Source organism: Sceloporus occidentalis, unplaced genomic scaffold, assembly GCF_023333645.1.
Source record: "Sceloporus occidentalis isolate IW3139 unplaced genomic scaffold, rSceOcc1.0.p SCAF_1, whole genome shotgun sequence".
Lineage (NCBI taxonomy): Eukaryota > Metazoa > Chordata > Lepidosauria > Squamata > Phrynosomatidae > Sceloporus > Sceloporus occidentalis.
In genome coordinates this window covers 148,859,378-148,883,646 of record NW_028316981.1, presented here as the reverse complement: position 1 = coordinate 148,883,646, position 24,269 = coordinate 148,859,378, and the positions used below count along the sequence as shown (strand labels likewise).

The 24,269-nt window shown below is 39.9% G+C and overlaps 1 protein-coding gene across 2 annotated transcripts in view; it reads right to left on the bottom strand.

Moving 5' to 3' along the window:
* PRKCA (protein kinase C alpha) overlaps positions 1-24,269 on the bottom strand; it is a 276,666-nt gene that overhangs the window by 60,338 nt on the left and 192,059 nt on the right. For both annotated transcript variants that reach the window (XM_089540855.1, XM_089540864.1), the window contains 3 exons: positions 1,744-1,900; positions 1,501-1,635; positions 830-926 (listed from right to left, as the gene is read on the bottom strand). In XM_089540855.1, coding sequence (XP_089396981.1) covers positions 830-926; positions 1,501-1,635; positions 1,744-1,900 — 389 coding nt within the window. The remainder of the gene's footprint in view (positions 1-829; positions 927-1,500; positions 1,636-1,743; positions 1,901-24,269) is intronic.

Below are 24,269 nucleotides of genomic sequence, written 5' to 3'. Positions count from 1 at the left end.
ATACTGGAACAAAAACTGTGCAAACCAACACTGGATTAAAAGAGATACTGAAAATCTTAGGCCCAAAACAGACGGGCAAAAAATGTGCCTTCCGTGTGGTTTGGGGGTATGGCAATTAGAGGATGCATGTCCCCAAACCATACTGAAACTGTGCACTGGGGCCATCTAAGGTGGCTCCAAAAGAAGCAGATATTTCCCACTTCTTTCTGCAGCCCATTTGCGACCATAGCGTGTGGTTGCCATGCTCCTGAGCAAATTGGGGTGGGCCACTCCTTTTGCCCTGTCTGATTCGGCCCATAGTTAAAATGGCATAGGAATCTACTGCTTTAGCTGCTACAGAGAGTTCAATGCACAACTTGGTAACTGTGGCCTGTTACAGACTGCCAAAATAAAGCTGCTTCGGGTCTCTTTGGAGGTAGGCTGTTTAAAAGATGCATGCATCCTAAGAATCCGGAAGCTGCACCAAAGCTGCACTCCAGTGCTTAGAAATGGAGTGTGGCTTTGGCGCGACCTCCAGACTCTTAGGACCCGTGCATCATTTAAATAGCATACCTCCAAAGAGACCCGAAGCAGCTTTATTTTGGCAGTCTGTAACAGGCCCAAAATGCAATTATCAATCAGGTAACCTTCTACTGGGGCAACAGTTACTTTAAAAGCCAATTGTCATGACCTTGTTGATAGATGTACAGTGCAACAAGGTAATTCTTACCAGTTATAACACATTCAAAAGTATAAACACAATGCATTCCCTTAGAGATATCAGTGTATTACAGTGTCAGGATAAATATACTTCAGACTGCACATTATCAACATGTGTTTATATTCTCACCTCAAATTTCTGTCTCATTTCAGCGTTTCCATCATCATCAGCTTCTGGTATTGGAACATTGTAATACTCGCCCTCTTCCTGGTTAAGTAGTTTGTACCTATAGATAATAAACTAAAACATGTTCATGTTTTTTATAACATATGAAGGATAAAAACATTTTTTCAGATGCAAATCTGGGATAGGACCTTGCAATGCAAATACAGAATTAAAAGCTACAAGTAGCACAGGCCCTCTCTTTACTAAGCCTACAACTCTAGCCTGGGATAGGAAATTGGCTGCAATACAAGGGCTGCCTTAGCCCTTCAAGAGAAAACAGTGGGAAAGGATGGAGATTGACATGTATCCACACACCTTTGGAGAACATGGAGAATGATTCTGTGTTAACACCAAACCAGTGTATATCCATTATTGACTCAGATGTCTACCATCCCCCCCCCCAAAAAAAAAAAAAAACCTCAGTGGAGGAAAAGGTTATTTTCATGCAATTTTTTCATCCTTGCTACTTGCATTCTAATTGAGTGGGGAAGTTGACATTAAATACGCACATTCTACAAATTGCTGATATAATTAGGAAACCTTTAAATGCTTGACTGGGATTTGTTGTTGGTAATCTTAGTAGCAGATGAGTGGCATATCAGTAACATGTGCTGGCCCATCATGGAACTTCTTACCATCCACATGCTGGTGATTTCATGAGTTCTGATACACCAAAAGAAAGAGAGCCCATGAAATCATTCCTAGTTGTTCGATCCCAATCCCAGACTTCCACGGAGAGCCTTCTATCTTTGTCTGTAGGCTTTAATTTACTGCAAACAAGCACAGAAATCAGTAGCTATTTTGGTAAGTTTAAGAAACATAATGCAATTTTTGGGAAAAAAAGAAAAGAGAAGAAAAAAGATGGTATTTCAACTTACAATGTGAATGTATCATTCCAATGAGGATTAAGTGTGGAACGGATGGTTTTTGTTTTTTGTTTACTCTCATTCTTGGGATCTGGAATAAGTTTCAGCTTCACATATGGATCTGAAAGTCCATTTGGATCCATTGGAATTAGATTCCTTGCATCTCTCACTGCAAATAAGAAAAAACAAAACAAACAAACAAAACAAAAACAATCTGTATTATAATATATTCAATTAAAATAATGGGTAGCTGGTAGGTACTTAGTATTAAAATCATAACTATTATAAATGATAGTCCATTACCCTTTCCATCACAAAGAAAGCGGTAAAAGGAGAGGAAACAAGTAATTGGTACAGCTGTTGCACAACACTTTGAATCAACATAGCACTATTCAACGAAAAACTTATTTCCTGCTCTCCCCTGTCTCCAAATAGGTTTTCTTTAAGTGGCATTGGCTTCATTGACAATAAGAAGATTCCTATGGGACTGCATGGACGAGTGAGACCCCTGAAAAAATCTACAGGTGGTGACTAAATCTGATACCAGGGATGTCAGCCTCATCTCCTCTGTTTGTCTGTTCAATCCTAAACAGAAGCAGGTGTCAACACTTGATAACAACTGGGCAGCACATTTCCACTTTGGGCTATCATATCTAAATATCCCAAAGGCACCAGACCCCACTGGTCTTCAAAGCTAATCATGATCAGTCCTGGTTAGTAGTTAGATGAGGAAATCGCCAACAAAGACTATTTACCAAATGGAACTCTGGAACTGGGCTGCCCGTCAGTTAAAGCAAGAATAGATTTTACACAGATAAGATATTTTAAACATATTGCTACCCTACCGTCTCCCAGCATTGTGTTACTTGGAAATTTGCGACAACCAGTTCTGGAAATCAGGTTTTCAAATTCTTTTACAAAAATATAACTTTTCTGAGTTGAACGCTGTTCTTGGCATGGACAAGAAACAATTAAGAGAATTCATTTTTTGAGGTGATTCAAGAAAAGATCTGCAGTCAGTTAGGACCTCACAATTTTCCTTTTGGGCCTCCTTTTTGAAGACGGAACATTTTAGAGCCAGTTATCTGACTAAACTCAAGTCGCCTACTTTAAGAAGTGCCTTCACTGAGCCATGACCTCAAGTAATGCCTACTGCAGTTCTAGACAGACGCTACAACAAAGTGCCTTTTCAGAACAGACTATGCATCTGCAGCCAGCCTCAGGTGGAGGATATTGTTCATTACTTATTAATTTGTCCATTGTACAGTGACCCTAGAAAGAAATTTTTAACACCCTTGCTGACAAACAAAAGTGGGAGCCCTACTGTTGATTTGGTCCATTTCCTTTTGAGTGACACCAACGACTGTGTAACACATAGAGTGGCTCTTTTTGCCTTGGCTGCAAAAAAGATTAGAAAGAGGGAGTTAAATAAAATTGCCATAAATTGCCAGGGAGACGCCAAGTATTAATTAGATTTCATTATTATATTGTATATGTTTACTAATATCCAGGAAAGATGTCTCTTCTTCTTTTTGTCCTTTTTAACAGTTAACTATTTTAACTGCACACTAAATGTTGGGACATTTTTTCTCCTTTGCATTCTGTGCCTTTTGTTTTAAATGTTTTATGCTTTTTGATAAGCTCATTTTATCATGGCCTTTGGCTAGCACAATAAACATTAATTCTACAAACAAAGACTATTTCAGAGGAAGGAACTGGCAAAGCCATCTCTGATTATTCCTTGCCTTAAAAAACCCTTATGAAGTTCATGGGGATCGCCATAGGTTGACAGGTGAACTGAGGCCGCACACACATCTGCAGGATGAGATAAAGTAGCATGCTGCTAGGAGAGGACTCTAAATGTTCTGGAAGTTCTCATAACCCCTTACCATTGGCCCTGCTCAACTGGAGGGTCACCTCTGTTGTATGAGGTAAACAGAGCACACACTTGATGGGAAGCACTTGGTACAGCAGGGCCAATTCCTGTTTTGATAGGACAGCAGGACTAGGGGTCACTTTCTGTCAAAGCAAAACTCAGAAGAGTTACCACTGAAGAACTCTGTGAGCTGGTAATTCAAAAAGTAACTTCTAAGCTTTGTCCTAGACAGCATTACCACCATGATTTTCCAAAACCATTATGGGCAGGAGCAATCCAAATCAGATTGGGATTTGCCACAATTATAAATATTTTGGATAGTGTCGAGACATAGGTCCCCTTAAGAGATTAAAGTTCAAATTAGCCACTGTTTTCTTCCCAGTGGCCAAGAATAAAGTATACACTTGCTATTCCGATATAGCCATGGATTTGAGTAATGAGAAATGCTAATAATAGAATTGTGCAAAGAGATGAAACGAAGCATTTAGCAAACACAAGCCAAGTGAGGGGAATAATTTGCTTATTAACCTGGAGACAAACTTGCAAACTGACTTGAAAAAAATTGCATGGGCATTCAATATCTCACTTAAAATCTCCATCACAATAATTTTAAGTGCACCAATATTAGGAGGATGTTTACAGAAAACTGAATCCTCAAGGTGAAAAAAAATGTTATGCCGATTTGAGAAAATCATAATTACCAATTGAGTATTATTATGCAAATTATTTTATGCACTCATATTCATCTGAACCATACACAGACACACTGTAATACATTAAAATTCATTCTGAACAATGGTGTCATAAAAACCAACAGATCCTACATCCTTAAAGAATATAATCAGAAACTTTTAACTGTTAATACAGGTACAGGAAATGTTGCTATTAAGTCCTACTGCTCTGTCTGCATCTTTGGATGTTTTCTTTATCCAGCACTGAACCAATCACTCACATCTCAAAAATAGGAAGTCTTACAATGTCCCATTCTGTTTACAGAAATAATTTTTTAACTCTAACATTTAACATTTCCTAATTGAAATGTAAGTGCTGGATCTTATTTAATCATAGAATCATAAAATCATAGAGTTGGAAGAGACCACAAGGGCCATCCAGTTCAACCCACTGCCATGCAGGAACTCATAATCAAAGCACCCCTGACAGAAGGTCATCCAGGCTTTGTTTAAAAACCTCGAAAGGAGGAGACTCTACCACCCTTTGAGGGAGTGTGTTCAACTGTCCAACAGTTCTTACAGTCAGGAAGCTCCTCCGAATGTTTAGGTGGCATCTCTTTTCTCATAGCTTGCATCCATTATTCCAGGTCCTATCCTCTGGAGCTTGCTCCATTCTCAATATAACACCCCTTCAAATACAAAAAGAGGGCTATCAGATCAACTCTTAACCATCTCTTCTCCAAGCTAAACATTCCCAGCTCCCTAAGTCTCTCCTCATAAGGCATCATTTCCAGACCCTTCACCATTTTGGTCACCCTCCTTTGGATACACTCCAACTTGTCTACATCCTTTTTGAATTGTGGAGCCCAGAACTGGACACAGTATTCCAGGTGGAGCCTGACCAAAGCAAAATAAAAGTGGCACTATTACTTCCCTTGATCTAGAATACTTCTATTGATGCAGCCTAGAATCGCATTGGCATTTTTAGCTGCCACATCCCACTGTTGACTCATGTTCAACTTGTGGTCTACTGGGACTTCTAGGCGGGATACAGACCGCCCCTTTCCCTGATGGATCAGGGCCTCAGCGGCCACAATGGCAACCCCAGAGGCCCCGATCCGCCGCTTTTCCAGGCCTCGGGAAGCGGCAAAACGCCGCTTCCCCGCAGCCTGGAAAGGGGTGTCCTTGGGGCTTCATGCCCAAGGACACCCCGACAGCGGTGGGGAAAGAGAGAAAGGAGCCGCTTGGCCTCTTTCTCTTTTGTATTGCTGGCACAGCCATGTAAAGGCTGCGGCAGCGATACAAGCGGCGAAAGGAGCTCTGTTTCAGAGCGCCTTCTAGTGCTGCTGAAAGGGAGCCACAAGCGCCCTGCAGCGGCGCCAGGACATAACGGCCGCACTGCGCCGTTTGGACACAACGCGACCATCATGTCAAAATGGCGATGCCCATGTAGACAGGGCGCCGCCGTTTTGATATCCTGGTGACGTACTAGGGTTGCGGGGTGTATATAAGCAATGTCCCGAGACAACCCTAGTACATCACCAGGATGTGCTAAAAGGCCCATCTGGATAGGGCTCTAGATCCCTTTCACATGTAGTCTTGTTAAGCCAAGTGTCCCCATCCTATATCTAGTCATTTTATTTTTTTCTGCCTAAGTGTAGTACCTTACATTTCTCCCTTTTGAAAGTACATTTTGTTAGTTTTGGCCCAGATTTCTAATCTATCAAGGTCATTTTGAATTTTGATTCTCTCCTCTGAGGTATTAGCTACTCCTCCTAATTTGATGTCAAATGTTTATGCTTCTAGTGTGTTTCTTTATTGTTTATATATTTATTTTATTTTTTTATTTTTAGTAAAAACTGTATCAAGGATTGGCCTACGTAATTCTACTAGAATGGCTGCCCCGATGGAGCAGGGTTCTTTTCTACTTACCTCTCAAAATGCCATGTTTCTAAAAGTCAAATTATGGGATTGGGGTTAAAACATACAGCTGGCCCTCCACACTTGTGGCTTTGACTTCTGTGGATTTGATTATTTGCAGTTTTGATTAATATATTCTCCCTAGGAATTCCTAGGTCCTCCAGCGCTACTCTTCCAGAAGCTGACCATAGTGTTGTGCTGGAAAACCTAGAGATTCCTAGAGAAAACACATCTCTAGGCATTTGTAGGTCCTCCAGCATGAATCTATGATCAACGTCTGGTAGATGCTGATGATAGAGTTGCATTGGAGGACCTGGACATTCCTAGAGAGGTATTCTCTAAGGTAAAAAGAGTAGTGGTTTTTTATTTGCAGTTTTTCCACATTCAGAAGGGTCCTTCACCCCTAACCCCAGTGAATGTGGGGGGACCACTGTACATGTACTCTCTGACTTCTCAAGTAATGTGTTGATTGAACTAGTGGAGGAAGAAAATGGGGGAAAGGATGTAGCATACTTGAAAGCCTCTTTCCCCTCCCCTTCTGCCCTATGAATATTTAGTAGCTGAATTTCTGATGAAATAGTAAAAATAATGAGCATCTTTACTATGCAGTGTCTTTAATGTAAAAATTAGAGTAAATTTAATAGAGACTTGGGTGTACACTATTTTAGGGGCTGTACAAATGGGCCTGTTTGGATGACACTGGCCGATATGTTCCAGCTGGAATCTCGGTCCAATCCTAGCTCAAAGGGGCCTTAGAACGGGTCACAAAGGACTGCTGCTTGCCGCAGAGTTTCTAGGAAATTCCACAGCAACACCTGACATACTGGACGGCCCTGTGCGCTGCTTACCTTTCTCCACCACTGCTGCTATGGAGAAGACCCCTGCTGTAGCCTCTGATGTGGTAAGGGGGTTCCTGGCCATGTGGATCTAGCCAGGCAACCCTTTCCATGTCAGAGGCTGTCAGGGGTCTTTCCAGTAGAGGTTAGGGGGGGAGAAGGCAAGGGGTGTGAGGTGGTAGTGGGTCCAGAGTTTGTGCATGAGGGACAGGTGTATAAACACCCATCCATCCCCACACCGGCCTGGGGATTGATCCAGGTCAGGATCCGGGTCAGGATAGCACAGGCCTGGCTCGTGCTGGCCTTAGTCTCTTAAAAACTGATGTGCATATTGTGTTGCTGGCCACATGAAGGAGCCAAAGTGAGTGACACACTTATTTAATGACAGCATGCTGCTGTTCTTCTTACAGTGATCTGAGGTGGGCAAGATGCACTGATCCACATGTCCCTGCTAATATGATGGGCCAGCATAAAGAGGGAATTTATGATGGAAATCTTTGCTGTAGAAACATTAACTATTACATCTCGTTTTGTATTCCTGAAGTTAGTACCATCTGTTTTCAGTACAGAACATTCAGTTTATATTCATTTGAAAGAGAACACAAAAGCACTGCTCAGAATTTTAATAAAGCTGAAATTTTGGAGAAGTTTAAGTAGTTGTCAGAGGAACCTTTCACGTGACGAGGGCATCAAAATAGCGGCTGCGTCCGCATGTCGTGGTGCCATTATGATGCACGAGTGTGCCATTGGCCCACTGCAACATCATAATGGTGTCGCAATTTTCCCCACTTTTCACGGGTTCTTTTTGGTCCACAGGGAAGTCCCGTGGTCTGGAGGCTGCAGCTTCCCTGTGGACCAAAACTAGGTGCCGGGAGACCATCCTTTTTGGACAGTCTGTCCCGCGCCTCAGTAACACAAGTATATGGGAGGTGCAGAGAGAATTTCTGATGCTGTGGTTAGTTTAAGTAATTTTCTAAACTAATGTTCACATAGGCACATGATTCATTGGAGAAACTGCACCTGTGCTGGTGTCTTCATGGACCAGGATATTCTGGGAGCAGCCCTGGAGATGCTCTGACATCTCCCATTATCTTGGGCTCTCCACTGCAATGCTGGACAGCTATTTACATGTGCATCCCACTGTGCTGCCTGGTGCAGCCACCTACTCACTCAATACTTGTTCGGAGGTCAGAATAAGGCACTCAGCCTTGATCACTTGGCTCGGTGCCCCATTCTGACCTCAGAGCAAGTGACATATGGAAGTGGCAGCCACTGTGGCTGGCTGCCAGGATGCATTTTAAATAGCTGCCCCAATGTCACAATGGGGGGGGGGGCTATAGATATTCCGGGAAGACCTGGAGCAAATAGTAACTGTGCTGTTTTATAAAGGGTGGGGTATACCCCAGGTTTGGCACTGAACAAGCCAGACATCATCTTGACTGTTCACGACAGACTCGGGGACTGGGCCCTACATTGTCCAGACTCCCTGCCAAGAGGATGGAGGGAGGCCATTATATTTGGCCCATGCAGACAGGGCCTGTGAAAGGCAAAACTAAATATAAAAAAGAGGCTAGATTCAGATGTACTGTTCCATGAAGAAGAGCTCCTTTTGTCCATGGAATGGATTGGAGTCCAATGGTGGCTCCTGGAGCAGGGAAAGTTTCAACAGTACCTTCTTCCCCTGCTGCTTCTTATGTCATTTCCCACAGTATTCTAGAAAGTCTCACGACAGATTTTCAGGGGGCTACAGGGAAAAGAGAAATAAATCCCCCAAAATTTTCTTCCTTTTTTTCTTCTATCAGGTCTATACTGTAAGCAGTTTTTATTGTGTCTCAGTTTCATTTCTGTTGCCTCATGACTAATATGGAAGGAGAGAGAGAATGAGAGAGAGAGAGAGAGGCAAGCAATTTATTTGGTTCATGATTTCTGTTAATTCTGAAGACAGAAAATCTCCCTACTGAACCTATGCAACAAATGCTAGGCAAACAAAGTCTTACATTCTACATACTCTAATTATGGACACAAATTCAGATACAGCTTAATGGTAAATCACAACTCAGAATGTCTCCCAAAGTGGATGGCTGATAACATTACTATCTCCTCTCCCATTTATGAAAACAAGGGTATGGATCTTGTGAAAGTTACAATGACACAGTGCTGGTTTTGTCTGTCAGAGACAATAAACAATAAAGAGGCCAAAAAAGGCCAAGAACTTCTAGCCACATCAAGCAAGCACACACTGGAATATGCATAACTGCTCAGTTTTGAAAAAGTTCACCAGAACTGTCTTTCTGTTCTACAATATGAAATCAGTCGCCTATTTCCAAGCCCACCTTGTAAGAAGTATAATCAAGCATTGGTTATACATATTAATTTATTTATAAGTTTATCACATTAGGGAGATCCTGAAGAAAAATGGGATTTAAAAGGGATTTAAAGCAAATGCAAGAAGTTTATCAAATGACATCGCAGTTAAAGTGAAATAATGCAAAATTAAATCGAATGCAAAGCAGAGAAAACCGGCAGCTTTTTACTTTCAGAATTTTCCCAAAAGTAAAAAGCTGCCAGTATTCTCTGCTTTGTGTTCAACTTCATGTTATTTCACTTTGGGGGTCATCCAGTGTGATAAACTTCCCGCATTTGTGTGTGTGTTTTTTTTTAAAAAAACAAATATAGTTTAAATCCCATTTTTCAGCGAGATCCCCCTAGTGTGATAAACTCCCTAAACTATCTGGCCCTGCTGGTGTTGCTGGACTGCAAACCCCATCAATCCCAGCCAAAACAGCCAAGGGTGAGGTTGAAGAGTCAAATCTTCCCAATCTTTGAACTAAGCTATAGAGAGGTATCATCTCAAGCTCTGAAACCAAAGACTCGGTAATGGAAATGATGCTCGTGATCCAAACAAAACACATACAGTATATGCATGCATACAGATGCATTTCTGTAAACACATCAGTGTTTCATTTTATCTGCAGATTTTATATCTGCATTGTATTAAATGCCATTCTAGAAAGCCCCCTGTCAGAACTATTTCTTAAAGATCCAACGGGCTAAGGAAGGGAAATGGAGTTGCAGATAATCACTTATAATGAGAATTAAAATATTAATAAAAGTCATTAAGTTGCAGCACTATAATTTAACTGAACTATATAACTATATTCTAATTAAAATACATTTACATGTGTCTCAAATATGAATCACACTTAAATTTTATGCTTCCCCAAGCACAGGCACAGTGCTAGAGTAGAAATGACAGTAACATTAAATTAAGAACTTTTGCAGTGCTTCAGAAATATGTTCAGAAGCAACCAACCCTCATACATAATAAATAGACAGTAAGAACTGCATGGAAACTAAGACAATCAAGATAGTAATAGCTTTACTATAGATAAATAGCTTTACTAACGATAAATAAAATGAAGCATCTGTCTGTAGGGACTTTATGATTACTGTACTCTGACAAATGGGCAACCAATCTAGTAAAATGTTTGGACACCAGGCCCTATGTGGAACAGCTTAGGGAACTTAGTATGTTTGGAGAGGAGAAGACTGAGAGGTAACCATTTTTAAATATTTGCAGGGGTGTCAAACAGAAGATGAGATGAGCTTGATTTCTGCTGCTTCAGAGACTAGGACACGAACCACTGGGTTCAAATTACAAGACAAGAGACTCCCCCTTAACCATTAGGAATAACCTCTTGATGGTAAGACCTGTATAGTTTGCTTTGAAAGGTAGTGGTTTCTATATCTTTGGAGGTCTTTAAACAGGGGTTGAACAGTCATGTCTCAGGAGTGCTGTGTATTCATGGATGACAGGGGATTTGATGACCCTGGGGTCTTTTCCAATCATGATTACAATTGTAAGGGGCAACTATTCGGAATAGGAACCAGCCCACTGTTGGTGACTAGATTATGGACAGTTCAAGCCTCATGATGCAGGGCATTATTTTTGTCCTGCACACGATGCTTCTGGGGGGATCATGGGCTGTGTCCTACCCAGCGCTTCTGGTGCACCTGATTCCCACACACTGGATATCACATTTGCAGAGGGGCCTATTACTACTCCTATTACTTTTACTATTTGAAATGCTCTCAGAACGGCTTACAAATTTATTAGACAGTCCCATGCCCCCAGGCTTACAGTCTAAAAAGACATGACACAGAGTACAGAGTACAAAGTACAGAGTAGATTGCAGCTGCAGTAAACATAAACTGAAAAGTTTAAACTATAAACTAAAACCATTAATAACCATTTTAAAAAGCTCTTCTATAAATATCCACACAACTATATTAATGTGTTGAGTAATGTCTAACCTTAGCATGGGTTAACTGGGAAGATGGGTCATTTTTAGTAATTTCAACTGATTTTTTTTTAAGTTACAGCTAACAAGTTGGTAAGCATGCAATTAATGTTTATTGCTATGATTTAATGCTGCAATTGTCACTTAGAGTTAAAACGGACAAATTCATTTTCAGATTAATTAAAGATCCAGGTAAAAGATCAAATCTGGGATTAACTTTACATCCAATGTTTTCAAAGTTCTAGGATGAAAAACAATGCACTGAGCATATGCTATAAACTTCCATTTGCAGGTCCCTGCATCACTATAATATCCACCAAAATGTGATGATTGGGTTGTTGGAGTGGGAGGGTTTCCATCCCTCCTTCTGTTAAATGATGAACATCTGCACAGAGGTTGAGGGAAATATGCTAATAATAATGCATTCTAAGAAGAAAGGGCTAAATCCAATTATATCCCCAGCTGCAGCAGGCTCACTGAGACAAATAGGACTTGCTAGTCACTGTTTGCATAAGGCTCTTTTACAGTATTTCAGTTACAAAAAATGTCACTGATCTATTTGTAAAATATCTCACTTGCATTACAGTTCCCATTTATATTGAAAGCATTATAATATCGTAATTTATTGCCTTGAAAGTATCCATATTAAAATCATGGCTGACAATTTCTGAGGAGTGAATTTTACTTTGAGGTGAAATCTCTGTCTATTTGCTAAATAAAATGTAAAAACTTCAGTGCCCTGGTCAAAATACAAATGTGTGCTTTAAAAAGGCATGTTTTGGAAAGGGGAAAAAAGACTGAAGGAGCAGCTCGGCACTGTATTTAAAACTGTTTACAGTTTTCAACTTATAATTGGTTGGTACTCTGTCTCAGAATAAAATCCAATAAAATGGGAGGTACATAACTGGATTTCCTTGAAGTTTTGGTACCTGCCTCTTTACGAAATTGACCTGCTTCCAAAATATTAGGAAATCAGAATTTATGGAATGTCACACAAATATGTTATCAGGGTGCCACCAAATAATGTGATATCTCCAAAGGCACACACAAATTTTTCAGTTACAACACTTGCTGTATTATTACTAGGTCTCTGGATATATGTTGATGTACTATCTCAGAAACATAGGGGGAAAGGGATTCCCCCTAAGGTTCTTTAAATCTCGTCTAACAGATACTTTAACAGGTGCCATTACATCTATGTTTTCAACATATACTTTACACACAATGACATCTTAGTTTGAAACTAAGGTACTTTCCATTAGCTGCTGGTACAGAATGACTTTTATGTGGGACTCACAAAGTCAAGTCCCTAGAGCATTAGTAACATGTAGTCTTGATACAATCTCAGATGTAGGAAACAGCACTGACAGCCAGATGCTAAAGGACTGTATGCAAAACTTTTTGCTCTGCTTTTCAAAGCAAGAAACATTGAAAAGCAAAAAAGGGGGTGGGGTGGGGGGTTGTAAGAGAAGAGGAAGATGCTATCCAAGTCATCTTAGTGAAGGTGTTAAACACAGGCTGCTAACAGGATAGAAAGTCATTGTTTTCCTTGCTTTGTTTTAAGTGATCTGGCCCATTTGCACTTTTGTCTGCATAATTAGCACTCAGATATTCTCCTTCCCCTCAGCTGATCTGGTCTTTCTTTCTTCAAAAGAGCAACAAGATGATGACTGTATGGTGTTTGGAGTGAATGCCAGCTTACAAAGGAACTATTGCCTCTGTAGTCCACCTTTGATGGCAACCTATTTTTAATGAGACAGGTCGGGCATGATAGGAAGCAGCATTCTTTTTACTCTCCAAATCAGAATTTGGACATTATTAATACTACCACAGCATATCAAGGGGAGGAAGCAAATTAAATATTCTGTCTGCTGCCCTCCCCAGCACAGCTCTTTTCTCTCCTTTCCCTGACATTCAGGGCAAGTAAGAACATTTCTTTGCTTTTGTGAGGTTTTTATATACTGAATACTGAAAGGTGGAGGGGAGTAACTAAAGCATTAAGAAAGTGTCTGAGTAGATAAAGCATTGTGAAGGATGCCAATGGGGGTAACAGATGCTTTAAAAGTCTCTTTCTCTCTTTTCCTTTCAATTTTTAAAATGAAACCTCCTCTTCATAGTTCCAACATGAGAAAACATCAAGAGGAGATGTATCTGCTACCGAGTGGAATTCTCCTTCACCCCTCTATGGCAAGTAGGCTGTTTGGCTCCTGCTAATGACTGCAAACACCAGTATTGCGGCTGCAATTCAATTTAGAACCAGAATTTAGATTCACTTCTACAAGTCATTGGACTAACCTCAATTTTGGAAGTCTTGCCAAAGTATGCAGACAGCACAATCATTTGAGAAGTGTCAAGTGTCTTGAAAAGTAATCATCCAGTGCATTTGCCCAACAAATAATGTCATATGTCCTTTCTGTCAGGCAACTGGGAATTCTCTCAGCCACAGAGAGAGATGCAAAGCAGGACTGGGCTCTAGCTAACTATGGGTGTGTTTATTGTGTTTCCCTTCACCAGTATAGACCATTCATACAATGGGATGCCCTCAAAACTAGATTGTCTTCGGTTACAGACCAGAGGAGGTGTCAGGGTGTCCCGATATGAAAGTCCATTTTAAACAAGGAAGAGAAGCCACCAAACAAGCCTTAGAGGAAGGGGGTGTAGTCATCTGGCTCCCGGGGGCAAGGAGAAGACTTCTTGCTGAGCTGTTTTAACTGATGTTATTCCAATTAAATGTTTTTACTGTTATTATTTTGTATTGATGGGAGGGAAGGTAGAAGGGTGGTGGTTTTTGGGGACTCTTTCGTTATTTTTTCTGTGACTTGGTATTTGAAATTTTCCTTGCTGTTACCCACCTCAATCCTCAAATGGGAGAGGTGGGATACAAATAATAATAATAATAATAATAATAATAATAATAATGCGGAAGTCAGAAGGCCCCTGGGACTGGCGAGGAGCAGTTGGCATGGCTGAAAGAGAAGAGATTAAAAGGAGAGGGTGAAGCAGTCAAGGGGAAGAAAGGATGCAAAAGAGGAAGAGCAGGAGCCAGGATTTTGGGAAGGGGGAGTCCAGACTAAGTGCCACCATTACAATGGGGCTTGGGTGTGGCGGCACAGCAGCACGCACCATTCATTTTATCTAATGGACCCCAAGAACCTCCCCTTGGCTATGTCCCTGGCGGGAGAGGTGGTCACAGAAAGGGAGAGAGGAGGTGAATTATGTCCAGGGTGAAAGGGCTAGACTGCTGCCCTAACAGCGAGGTAGAGGATGGCCTAGGAGTTTAAGTGGGCGATGGGAAGCCACCGGAGATCTGCATTTAGAGGGCTCCCTGGGTGGGTTATTGAGGTTGGTGACTGACTGGCCAGAAACCTTGGCACCAGAAACCCACAGGGGAGAGGATCCAACGGTTTGGTGGAATGCTTGGGGGTCACTGTTGGGGCCAGGGGCAAGGACTCTCTGTTTTAGAGAAGGTAGACTGAAAATCCTTGGAGAAAGTCATGGCCAATGCCCTAGAATCCCCAGGCTCTGGGAACTCCAACCTTCCCCAAGAGATCGGTGGAATGAGCTACAAAGGGGAGTAGTAGAAGAAAGGACAGGGACACCAATCTTAGTTCTGGTGAATGGGTTTAAGTTGTTGAACAAAGTCTGTGTTTGCTGATGAAGCATAAACACATTGGTTATTGTTTGTTCATTATGGATCCGGGATGCCTGACCAAGTCCCATGGTGCAGGGCACAAAGGCACCATACCTTGCTTCCAAAAAGGACAGTAGAGAGATATAGGAAGAATCCAGCAGTTGTTTAAATACAAAAAAAAGTATTAAATCCCAAACTGCTGCTGTTTAATTTTCCCTTGAATCCGAACATCTCAGCAAAATCTACCTTCTCTTTTGAAACCAATTAAAATACTTCCCCCTTTCAGTTTAAATCATATTAATTTATATCGCGTATTTATCCCAAGAATAGGACTCAAGCTGGCTTACAACATATTAAAAACAATACAGATTAAAAGCATTAAAAACTCAGTAAAAACAGTGTGTGTTATTCCAGTATGTGTTATTCTCTCTTACTCCAACCAAATGAGCCTAAAAATGTGCTGGGAGAGAGAGAAAAGACTCCTGAAGGTATTAGAGCTCTAATGAGTTCGTGTGTGTGTGTGTGTGTGTGTGTGTGTGTGTGTGTGTTATTTAAAACACAAACAATTTATAAAGTCAGAACCACCAAATTTATTAAAAGACAATAAAATCCACAAAAAGGCATAGCACACCATTGAATGCACATCCCATGCAGTTTCTAGAAGTCTGATGGCATAAGAATCTTTTGATTTGCTGGCAGAAGGAGAGCAACAAGCCTTTCTAGAAAGAGAGTTCCAAACACTGGAACAGCCACCAAGAAAGCACTCTCTCTTATTCCAATCAAATGAGCCTGAAAATATGCTGGGAGAGAGAAAAAAAGTCTCCTGAAGGTATTAGAGCTCTAATGAGTTCATAAAAGGACTTTGTTCCTTCAAACACCCTGGACCCAAGATATAGAACATCACTTTTGGAATATTGGCCTTAGCTTCTGTTATATTTCATCTAGGCCTAGAACAGACGGGCACAAAAGAGCAGCCCAAGTATGTTCTGGCCGGAAGTGGGTCAGAACTCCACTGTTCACATGGCCTTCTCCCAAGGACGCAGGGGCTGACCAGCACCTCCAGGAGTCAGATTATCCTGGTTCCTTTTTGCTCCAGTCCTAAGGACCAAAGTGTGGCTTCAGCTGCTATGGAGGCGTGCATCGTAGGCATGCATCGTTTAATCAGCATGCGTCCAAAGTGGCCAGAAACCATTTCATTTGGCCCATTTGTTTCACCCCTTAGTTTATTTTACTCTAAACAGCTTATGTTAACCTAATGCCCCCAAATTCTAGAATAGGATGGGTAAGAAATCAAACCTCTAATGAAGTACAATTATTTCTCCATCGCTACCAGGTACTTCAAACATCACATACTTCTTCAATGTTGCACAGAAGTACATGTTTTAAAATTAGTTTTGCTTTAACAAGGACAGGAATTTGCTAATATAAAAATCTGCAATAGGAGATGTTTAATTTGTTCATTATTTCCTCATACACTTATGCTACTAGAAGTTTAATTCTCTCATACGCCACATGGAAAATGGCACCAGCAAAATTAGCTAAAATGAGGAAGAAAGGTAATGAAAGTTGTTGGAAATGTGAAGAGCAAAATGGAACCATATACCACGTGTGGTGGACATGCCCCAAAGCAAAGAAATATTAGTCACGAATGACATGTTCACAAAAGAAAGTATTAAAAGTTAGCACCAAAATCAAGCCTGAAAAGTATTTATTAACTATGATAGACAAGAAATTAGAAGAAGAACACAGAAAAATTATACAGGAGAACAGCCGCCAGAATAATATATGCAAAGTTCTGGATGATGAAAAATATTCCGACGACTCAACACTGGTTAACAAAGTTATTTTATATGGGGCAAATGGCCAAATTAACTTTACTAATTAGAGAAAACTAAGTAGAAAAATCTGACAAACAGTGGAAAGATTTGATAAAATATTATAAAGAGAGATTAGGAATATGGCAATTAAATATATTTAAAAAGGAGATAAATGTCTGTAAACACTTCAAGAATATATAGAAAGATGTAGAATATCATGAATAATTGATATATGGGAGAGATAAAGATAAGAGATGAGCAGAAATGCATGATTCTGAATTAATTAATAAAGGGAGGTTAAAAGAGGAGATTTGATGTACTGTATATGAATATGAATGAATAATATATCATTACTCTTTAAAATTAATGCAAATTGATGTTAGGCTATTTGATAAAAAAGTAAGAAAAAAGAAAAGGAAAATGTCTCTTAGTGTCATTTTTATTTCTTTCATGTGGGGCTTGATGGGTTGGGACTATATATTACAGTATATGTTTCTCTCCAAATCATGATACTTGTGATGTCAACAGTACATTCTCAGAAAGAACCCAATGCATCCTCTTTTAGAAAACAAACAAAACATCAATACTATATCAATGAACTGTCAAATTATAAAATTAATGAGACATTAGATCTTTCCATTTATCTGCGGGAGAACTGTATGACAAGGACCAAAATGAATTATGTTTTTCATAGTATTCAGTGCCATCACACATTATGCCCTTTGGCAATATGAGGCTCAATAATACATTGCTATTTTCAGTTCTGCAATACTATTTTAATATGTCTCATGAGGGCAATGACTCTTCATTATGTTCACAGGTCTTGACTTCTGAAGGGTAATTCTATAATAACCACAGAGCAATAAAAAGGCTCTATTTGGGCTGTGTTCTATACCACAAGTTTCAGGAGACTGGTTCATTCTTTTTTCTAGAGCAAGTAGGAGATGACTTCACTGTAGCTTTATCACATTATATTTACAACAATTTAAATCATGTTTGAGCAAAGCTGAAGAATGACAAGTATCAAATTAGACAGCAAGGGAGGTGGCCTATCCTTCCCCAAACTTAAGGATTCCCAAAATAATGACATTAAAAGCTCTTGGGCTTCTTCAAACTCTGCAATACTGCAATACAGAAAAGACGAATATAGAGGGAGATGAAAAATCAGTAATAAATTCACATCACCTCAGTAGAGGCCAAGGAAGTTAAGGGATTTTAGATCCAGAAGGAACAAATCTGAAGAGGACACCATCTGCAGCTGAGGAGAAGATCCTTAGCATGTTATTTGGCCTCTGCCAGCTCCTGAACTGCTCTACAAATAAAGATTTATTTATTTTTAATCTAGGGAAGGACAGGGGAGCAATAATAGTGCTCTAACGGACTTCAGGGAATGTGTGTGATTTTTCTTCACCACTGTTTAAAATCAGCTAACCCTACACGTGTATAAGTGTGTATGCGTCCCACCCTTTTATTTAATTGATTTATATTATTTATTTCACTTAAACAACGTCTGGTAATGAAGCATCCTCTAGTGTTTGTGTGCAATACTTTAAAAATATGAAATAAAAACTCAGACAATTCTGAGCAAATTGAGGAAGCCTCCGTGAAAAATGTTTGCAGTGTCTCATTCTCAAGATGGAGGTAAGAAATTGTCCACTGAGTCAAAACCTTGGAAAACTATCTCACTGTACAAAGACAGCCTGTCTCACTGAAAAACAATAATTTAGAGAGATTTCTTCAAATTCCTAATACATTATGTTTTATTTGTAGGATGCTCTACTGTGCATCTCTCTCTATATATGTTTATATAAAGGCATATTGCATATAACTGGAATCTTGCATTGTGTTGAACTAGAAAATCGATATTTTCCACGGATTCATTTTGTTCAGGCTAACCTTTTTTTGCATCAAAGATAGTGTAGCTATAGTTTTTGTTACTGGTGTACATATTGTGTGTATACTCTTTAAGTGCATCTGTATCATATATCTGTAATATCTATTTTTATATATTCCAGAATTTGTTGCTTTTACTACTGTGTAAGAATATTTTCAGTGTTAGCATTACATACACACAAAGGTACATTTTAAAAACAGAAATGTGTTATGAATGTATGTGTATAAACAAGCATGATGTCAAATAAAGCACACACCTCTAATTTAAGTGTCACAGAAGCTATAACCATGAAAATGATAGTTTTGTAACTAGAAGCACTAGAGATACTACAGAAAATAACCTACTGCCTCAGCATCAATTTGGCTTCCCACTGGTGCATTAATAAAAACAGGACTTTATGGTACTTTGCTTAACCTAATCTGATAAATGGTGCTATTTCATGTACTCTACAGAAACCATACTTTACATTTTCATGGGCTGTTGGTTCAGATGTGTCAGTTGAAGGGAATCCAATTTTGTTAGCCTGAGGCATTACACAGCAGTAAGATTTATCAGCCTGTGTTTTGTACATTATAACATAAAATGGGTGAAAAGAGTATTTGTTCGTTTAAAAAAATTACTTGACAAAAAGATTAATAGCAAAAGCAGATATTTGCAATGCAAGGGAAGAGAATCAGAAATTTACCAACCTAAACACCTTTGGTAGAACTGTGGAGTGTGTTGTGTGGAGAGAAAAATAGGGATCCCAAAATAGTGGCAGTGGTTAAGAATTCCTACAGACTGATTCTGGATCATAGATTTGCGCCTTAACTGTAAGGCAATATACTAGATATCAAGTTTGGATAACAGAGGAGATGAATAAATTCAGTGTACCTACATTTTTATTATTGTCAGGTAGGGATTATTATGTTTGTCTAAGGGAGGGAGGGAACAGGGGATTATTTTTGTATTGTATGATTTTATTGCTGTTATAAGCCGCCTCAATCCTGTTGGAGAGGTGGGATAAAAATAAAATTATTTTATGATGATGATGATGATGATGATTACCTACATTTGTTATTTAAAATACATTCCATGTTGTTTAGAGGAGAAACTACACATTAAATGCAACCTCGCATATAACAAACCATGCTTTGGCCCTCAAGTGGTTAACAGAATTAATTAATTATTTTCTATCTCCGGGTTGCCATACTCAACTCCCCAAAATCCTAACAGACTTATTTCCATATTATGCAAAATATTTTCTCATTATGCAAATTTTGAGATGCATCTCAAAAAGACTGACCAGAATGTGCCTACATCACTAAATTCCCACTTGGAAGTAACCCTTTCTAATTTGTTTGATTGACTGAAACCAGAAGGCTTGATTTCTTTGCCTTTAACATAGGGTGCACAACATGGAGCCCAGGGAGTTTTCTGCCTTCCCCTTTGCCTCCTTTCATTACTAACTTTTTTTCCTCACACAGCTCCTGTGCTTTTAGGGAGCTGCAAGAGCTTTGGACACATCATGAGAAGGAAGGACTCATTGGAAAAGATAATAAGGCTGAGAAAGGTGGAGGGAAGTAGGAAGAGAGGAAGGCCACATGCTAGATGGATAGACTCTATTAAGGAGGTCATGGGTATGGGGTTGCAGGAATTAAGCAGAGCTGTGGAGTACAGAGGGTCTTGGAGATGTCTCATCCATTGGGTCACCACGAGTCGAGATCGACTCAAGGGCAGTGAACAACAAACAACAAAATAGCATCCCCATGTATAGATATTCTACACAGTTTGGGTCCTGCTTGAGGCTTTCTAAAACTATATACTGTAGCTGTGCCAATGTGGGAAGGACATCACTCTGAGTAGAGTATTCCACAAGCAGGTACCACCACTGAGAAGGCCCTTTCTCTCATAGCCACCCTCCTCACGGCATTTCACAAAGCCACTATGAAGGCTTTCTTAGATAATGACTTAGGGCCTGGATAGGAAAATAGCAAACAAACGTTAATTCGGGAAAACTGAGAGCTGTGGTATCATCTGATCTGTTGGCAACAAGGGGGTCAGCTATTTTGGATCTAATCCTAACCAACAAGGATGACTTGGTTAATGGGGTGCAAGTGGTGGGATCCTTAGGTGGAAGTGACCATGTTCTCCTGGAGTTTGTTATACAATGGAGAGGAGAAGCCAGGCATAGTCAGACACGCATTCTAGACTTTAGGAGAGCGGATTTCAGTAAACTTAGAGAAGTATTGAGGGTGATCCCATGGTCAGAAATACTAAAAGAGAAGGGAGTTCAGACCGGATGGGAGTTTCTCAAAAGAGAGATACTGAAGGCACAATTTCAAACAGTTCCAGTGAGAAAGAAAAATGGGAGGTGTCTCAAGAAACCAGGATGGATGACTAAGGAACTTTCAACCGAGCTAAGTTTGAAACGGAACATGTATAAGAAATGGAAAGGGGGGAAATCACAAAAAAGGAATTCAAAGAAATAGCAGGCATGTGCAGAGGTAAAGTCAGAAAAGCTAAAGCGCAGAATGAACTCAGGCTTGCTAGAGAGGTTAAGAACAACAAAAAGGGCTTTTTTGGATATGTCCACAGCAAAAGGAAGAAGAAGGAAACGATAGGGCCACTGCATGGAGAAGATGGCAAAATGCTAACAGAAGACAGAGAAAAGGCAGAATTACTCAACACCTTCTTTGCCTCAGTCTTCTCAGAAAAGGCAAAGGGTGCTCAACCTGAAGATAATGGAGCAGAGGACAGAACAAGGGAATTTCAGCACAGAATAAGTAAAGAGATAGTAGAGAAATACCTTGTTAATCTAAATGAATATAAGTCTCCAGGACCAGATGAACTACATCCAAGAGTATTAAAAGAACTGGCAAATGTAATATTGGAGCCATTGGCAATAATCTTTGAAAACTCCTGGAAAACAGGAGATATCCCAGGAGACTGGAGGAGGGCAAACGTTGTCCCCATCTTCAAAAAGGGGAAAAAAGAGGATCCCAACAATTATCGTCCCAGTCAGTCTGACATCAATACCAGGAAAGATCCTAGAGCAGATCATTAAACAGAGAGTCTGTGAACATCTAGAAGGCAATGCCATAATCACAAAAAGTCAACATGGGTTTCAGAGAAACAAGTCATGCCAGACAAATCTGATCTCTTCCTTTGATAAAATTACCAGCTTGGTAGATGAAGGGAATGCTGTGGATATAGTATATCTTGATTTCAGTAAGGCCTTTGACAAGGTTTCCCATGATATTCTTGCAAACAAGCTTGTAAAATGTGGGCTAGACAAAGTAACTGTTAAATGGATCTGTAATTGGTTGACCGGCCAAACCCAAAGGGTGCTCAACAATGGCTCTTTTTCCTCCTGGAGAGAAGTGACCAGTGGGGTCCCACAGGGCTCTGTCCTGGGCCCAGTGTTATTCAACATCTTTATCAATTACCTGGATGACAGAACTGGGAGCACACTTATCAAATTTGCAGATGACACCAAATTAGGAGGAATAGTTAATACTCCAGAGGACAGGACCAACATTCAAAATGATCTGAATAGACTAGAAAGCTGGGCCAAAGCTAACAAAATGAAATTCAACGCAGAGAAATGTAAGGTACTGCACTTAGGGCAGAAAAATGAAATGCACAGATATAGGATGGGAGACACATTGCTGAATGAAAGTACATGTGAAAGAGATCTAGGAGTCCAAGTAGACCATAAGTTGAACATGAGTCAACAGTGTGATGCGGCAGCTAAAAAGGCCAATGCAATTCTAGGCTGCATCAATAAAAGTATAGTGTCTAGATCAAGAGAAGTAATAGTGCCACTGTATTCTGCTCTGGTCAGGCCCCACCTGGAATATTGTGTCCAGTTCTGGGCACCACAATTCAAAAAGGACATTGAGAAACTGGAGCGTGTCCAGAGGAGGGCGACTAAAATGGTGAAAGGTCTGGAAACCTTGCCCTATGAGGAACGACTTAGGAAGCTGGGGATGTTTAGCCTGGAGAAGAGAAGATTAAGAGGTGATATGATAGCCCTGTTTAAATATTTGAAAGGATGTCACATTGAGGAGGGAGCAAGCTTGTTTTCTGCTGCTCCAGAGAACAGGACCCGGAACAATGGATGCAAGCTACAGGAAAAGAGATTCCCCCTCAACATTAGGAGGAACTTCCTGACAGTAAGGGCTGTTCGACAGTGGAACAAACTCCCCTGGAGTGTAGTGGAATCTCCTTCCTTGGAGGTCTTTAAGCAGAGGCTATATGGCCATCTGTTGGGGATGCTTTGATTTAGATTTCCTGCATGCCAGGGGGTTGGACTGGATGGCCCTTGTGGTCTCTTCCAACTCTATGATTCTATGATTCTATGATTATTGTCTAATAATCTACTGCATGATTCTAAATAGAAAACACCCCCAAACGATCTTGTTATCCTAATTACATACATTGTCTAGCTATGAAAAACATACAGTGGAACCTTGTTATATGCTGGGGTTTGGTTCCAAGATCCCCCGTGGATAACAAAATCCATGGATGCTCAAGTCTCATTAAATATAATGCATTGCAAAATGGTGTCCCTTATAAAAAAAATGGAAAATCAAGGTTTGATAATTGAAATTTATACTTTTTTTGAACATTTTCAAACCGTGGATGCTTGAATCCATGTATAAGAAATCCGTGTATAAGAAGGGCCGACTGTACATTGTAAAATACTAAAGGCAATTCATATCAAGTTGGAAATGTTCCTCTATAAACATAGTAAGTGATTGGGTTTATCTATTTAGCTATTAAACAAATTGTGTTTATTAATATGATGAAATACAGTTTAAAGTCACTGTAGGTGACAAGAATCCTTACACATTTGGCAAGTCATCCCAAATATCGCATAAATTTTCCATAGTTTTGATGTCTGGAGATGTGTGCTGAAATAAAGAGTGACTGAATTATAAATATTTTTTAAAAATTGTGTAAACTTTTCTTACATCTAAGCCTTAACTATAACTGCTTCAGCTTACCCTGACATTATATGGCACAATGCAGTAGCCCTCACAGAAAATAAGTAATACTTTTAGAATGTTATCTCAAAGTCTAACATTTGTATAAGAATTTAAGAACAACTGTAGTAAAGCTTTCAGAAAGCTAAGCCATAAGACTAAGATTTCCAGAAATAATTGTTTTGTTTACATTCTCTTGACCTCTTATGATCTGCTACCTATAGGGAACATTAAAAATGACATATAACATATCTCCTGGTTTCTAAGCAGTTGTCTAGAGTACTCAAGCAAGGAAAAATTGAAATAAACGTCCAATAGAAAAAAATAATTTCAAAGCCTGACAGAGATAATAAAAAAGGAGTAGGTGGTAACACCAACAACAACCCACCTCTCCCCTTTTCCATTGCTTTTCATTAACAGAAGTTTCCCACCTCTCCGTGTGGATCGAGGCAGAGAAAAACAATAAATAATAAATAATAAATTGATAAATAACACAACACATCACAGAGATTATCAGATGGCAGAAAATGAAGGCAGCAAAGCAGGACGCTCCTGTCACAATCATGCAACTGGGGCAAGAATATCAGATGATGTCGCCATTATCCCATCCTTGTCCCATCCG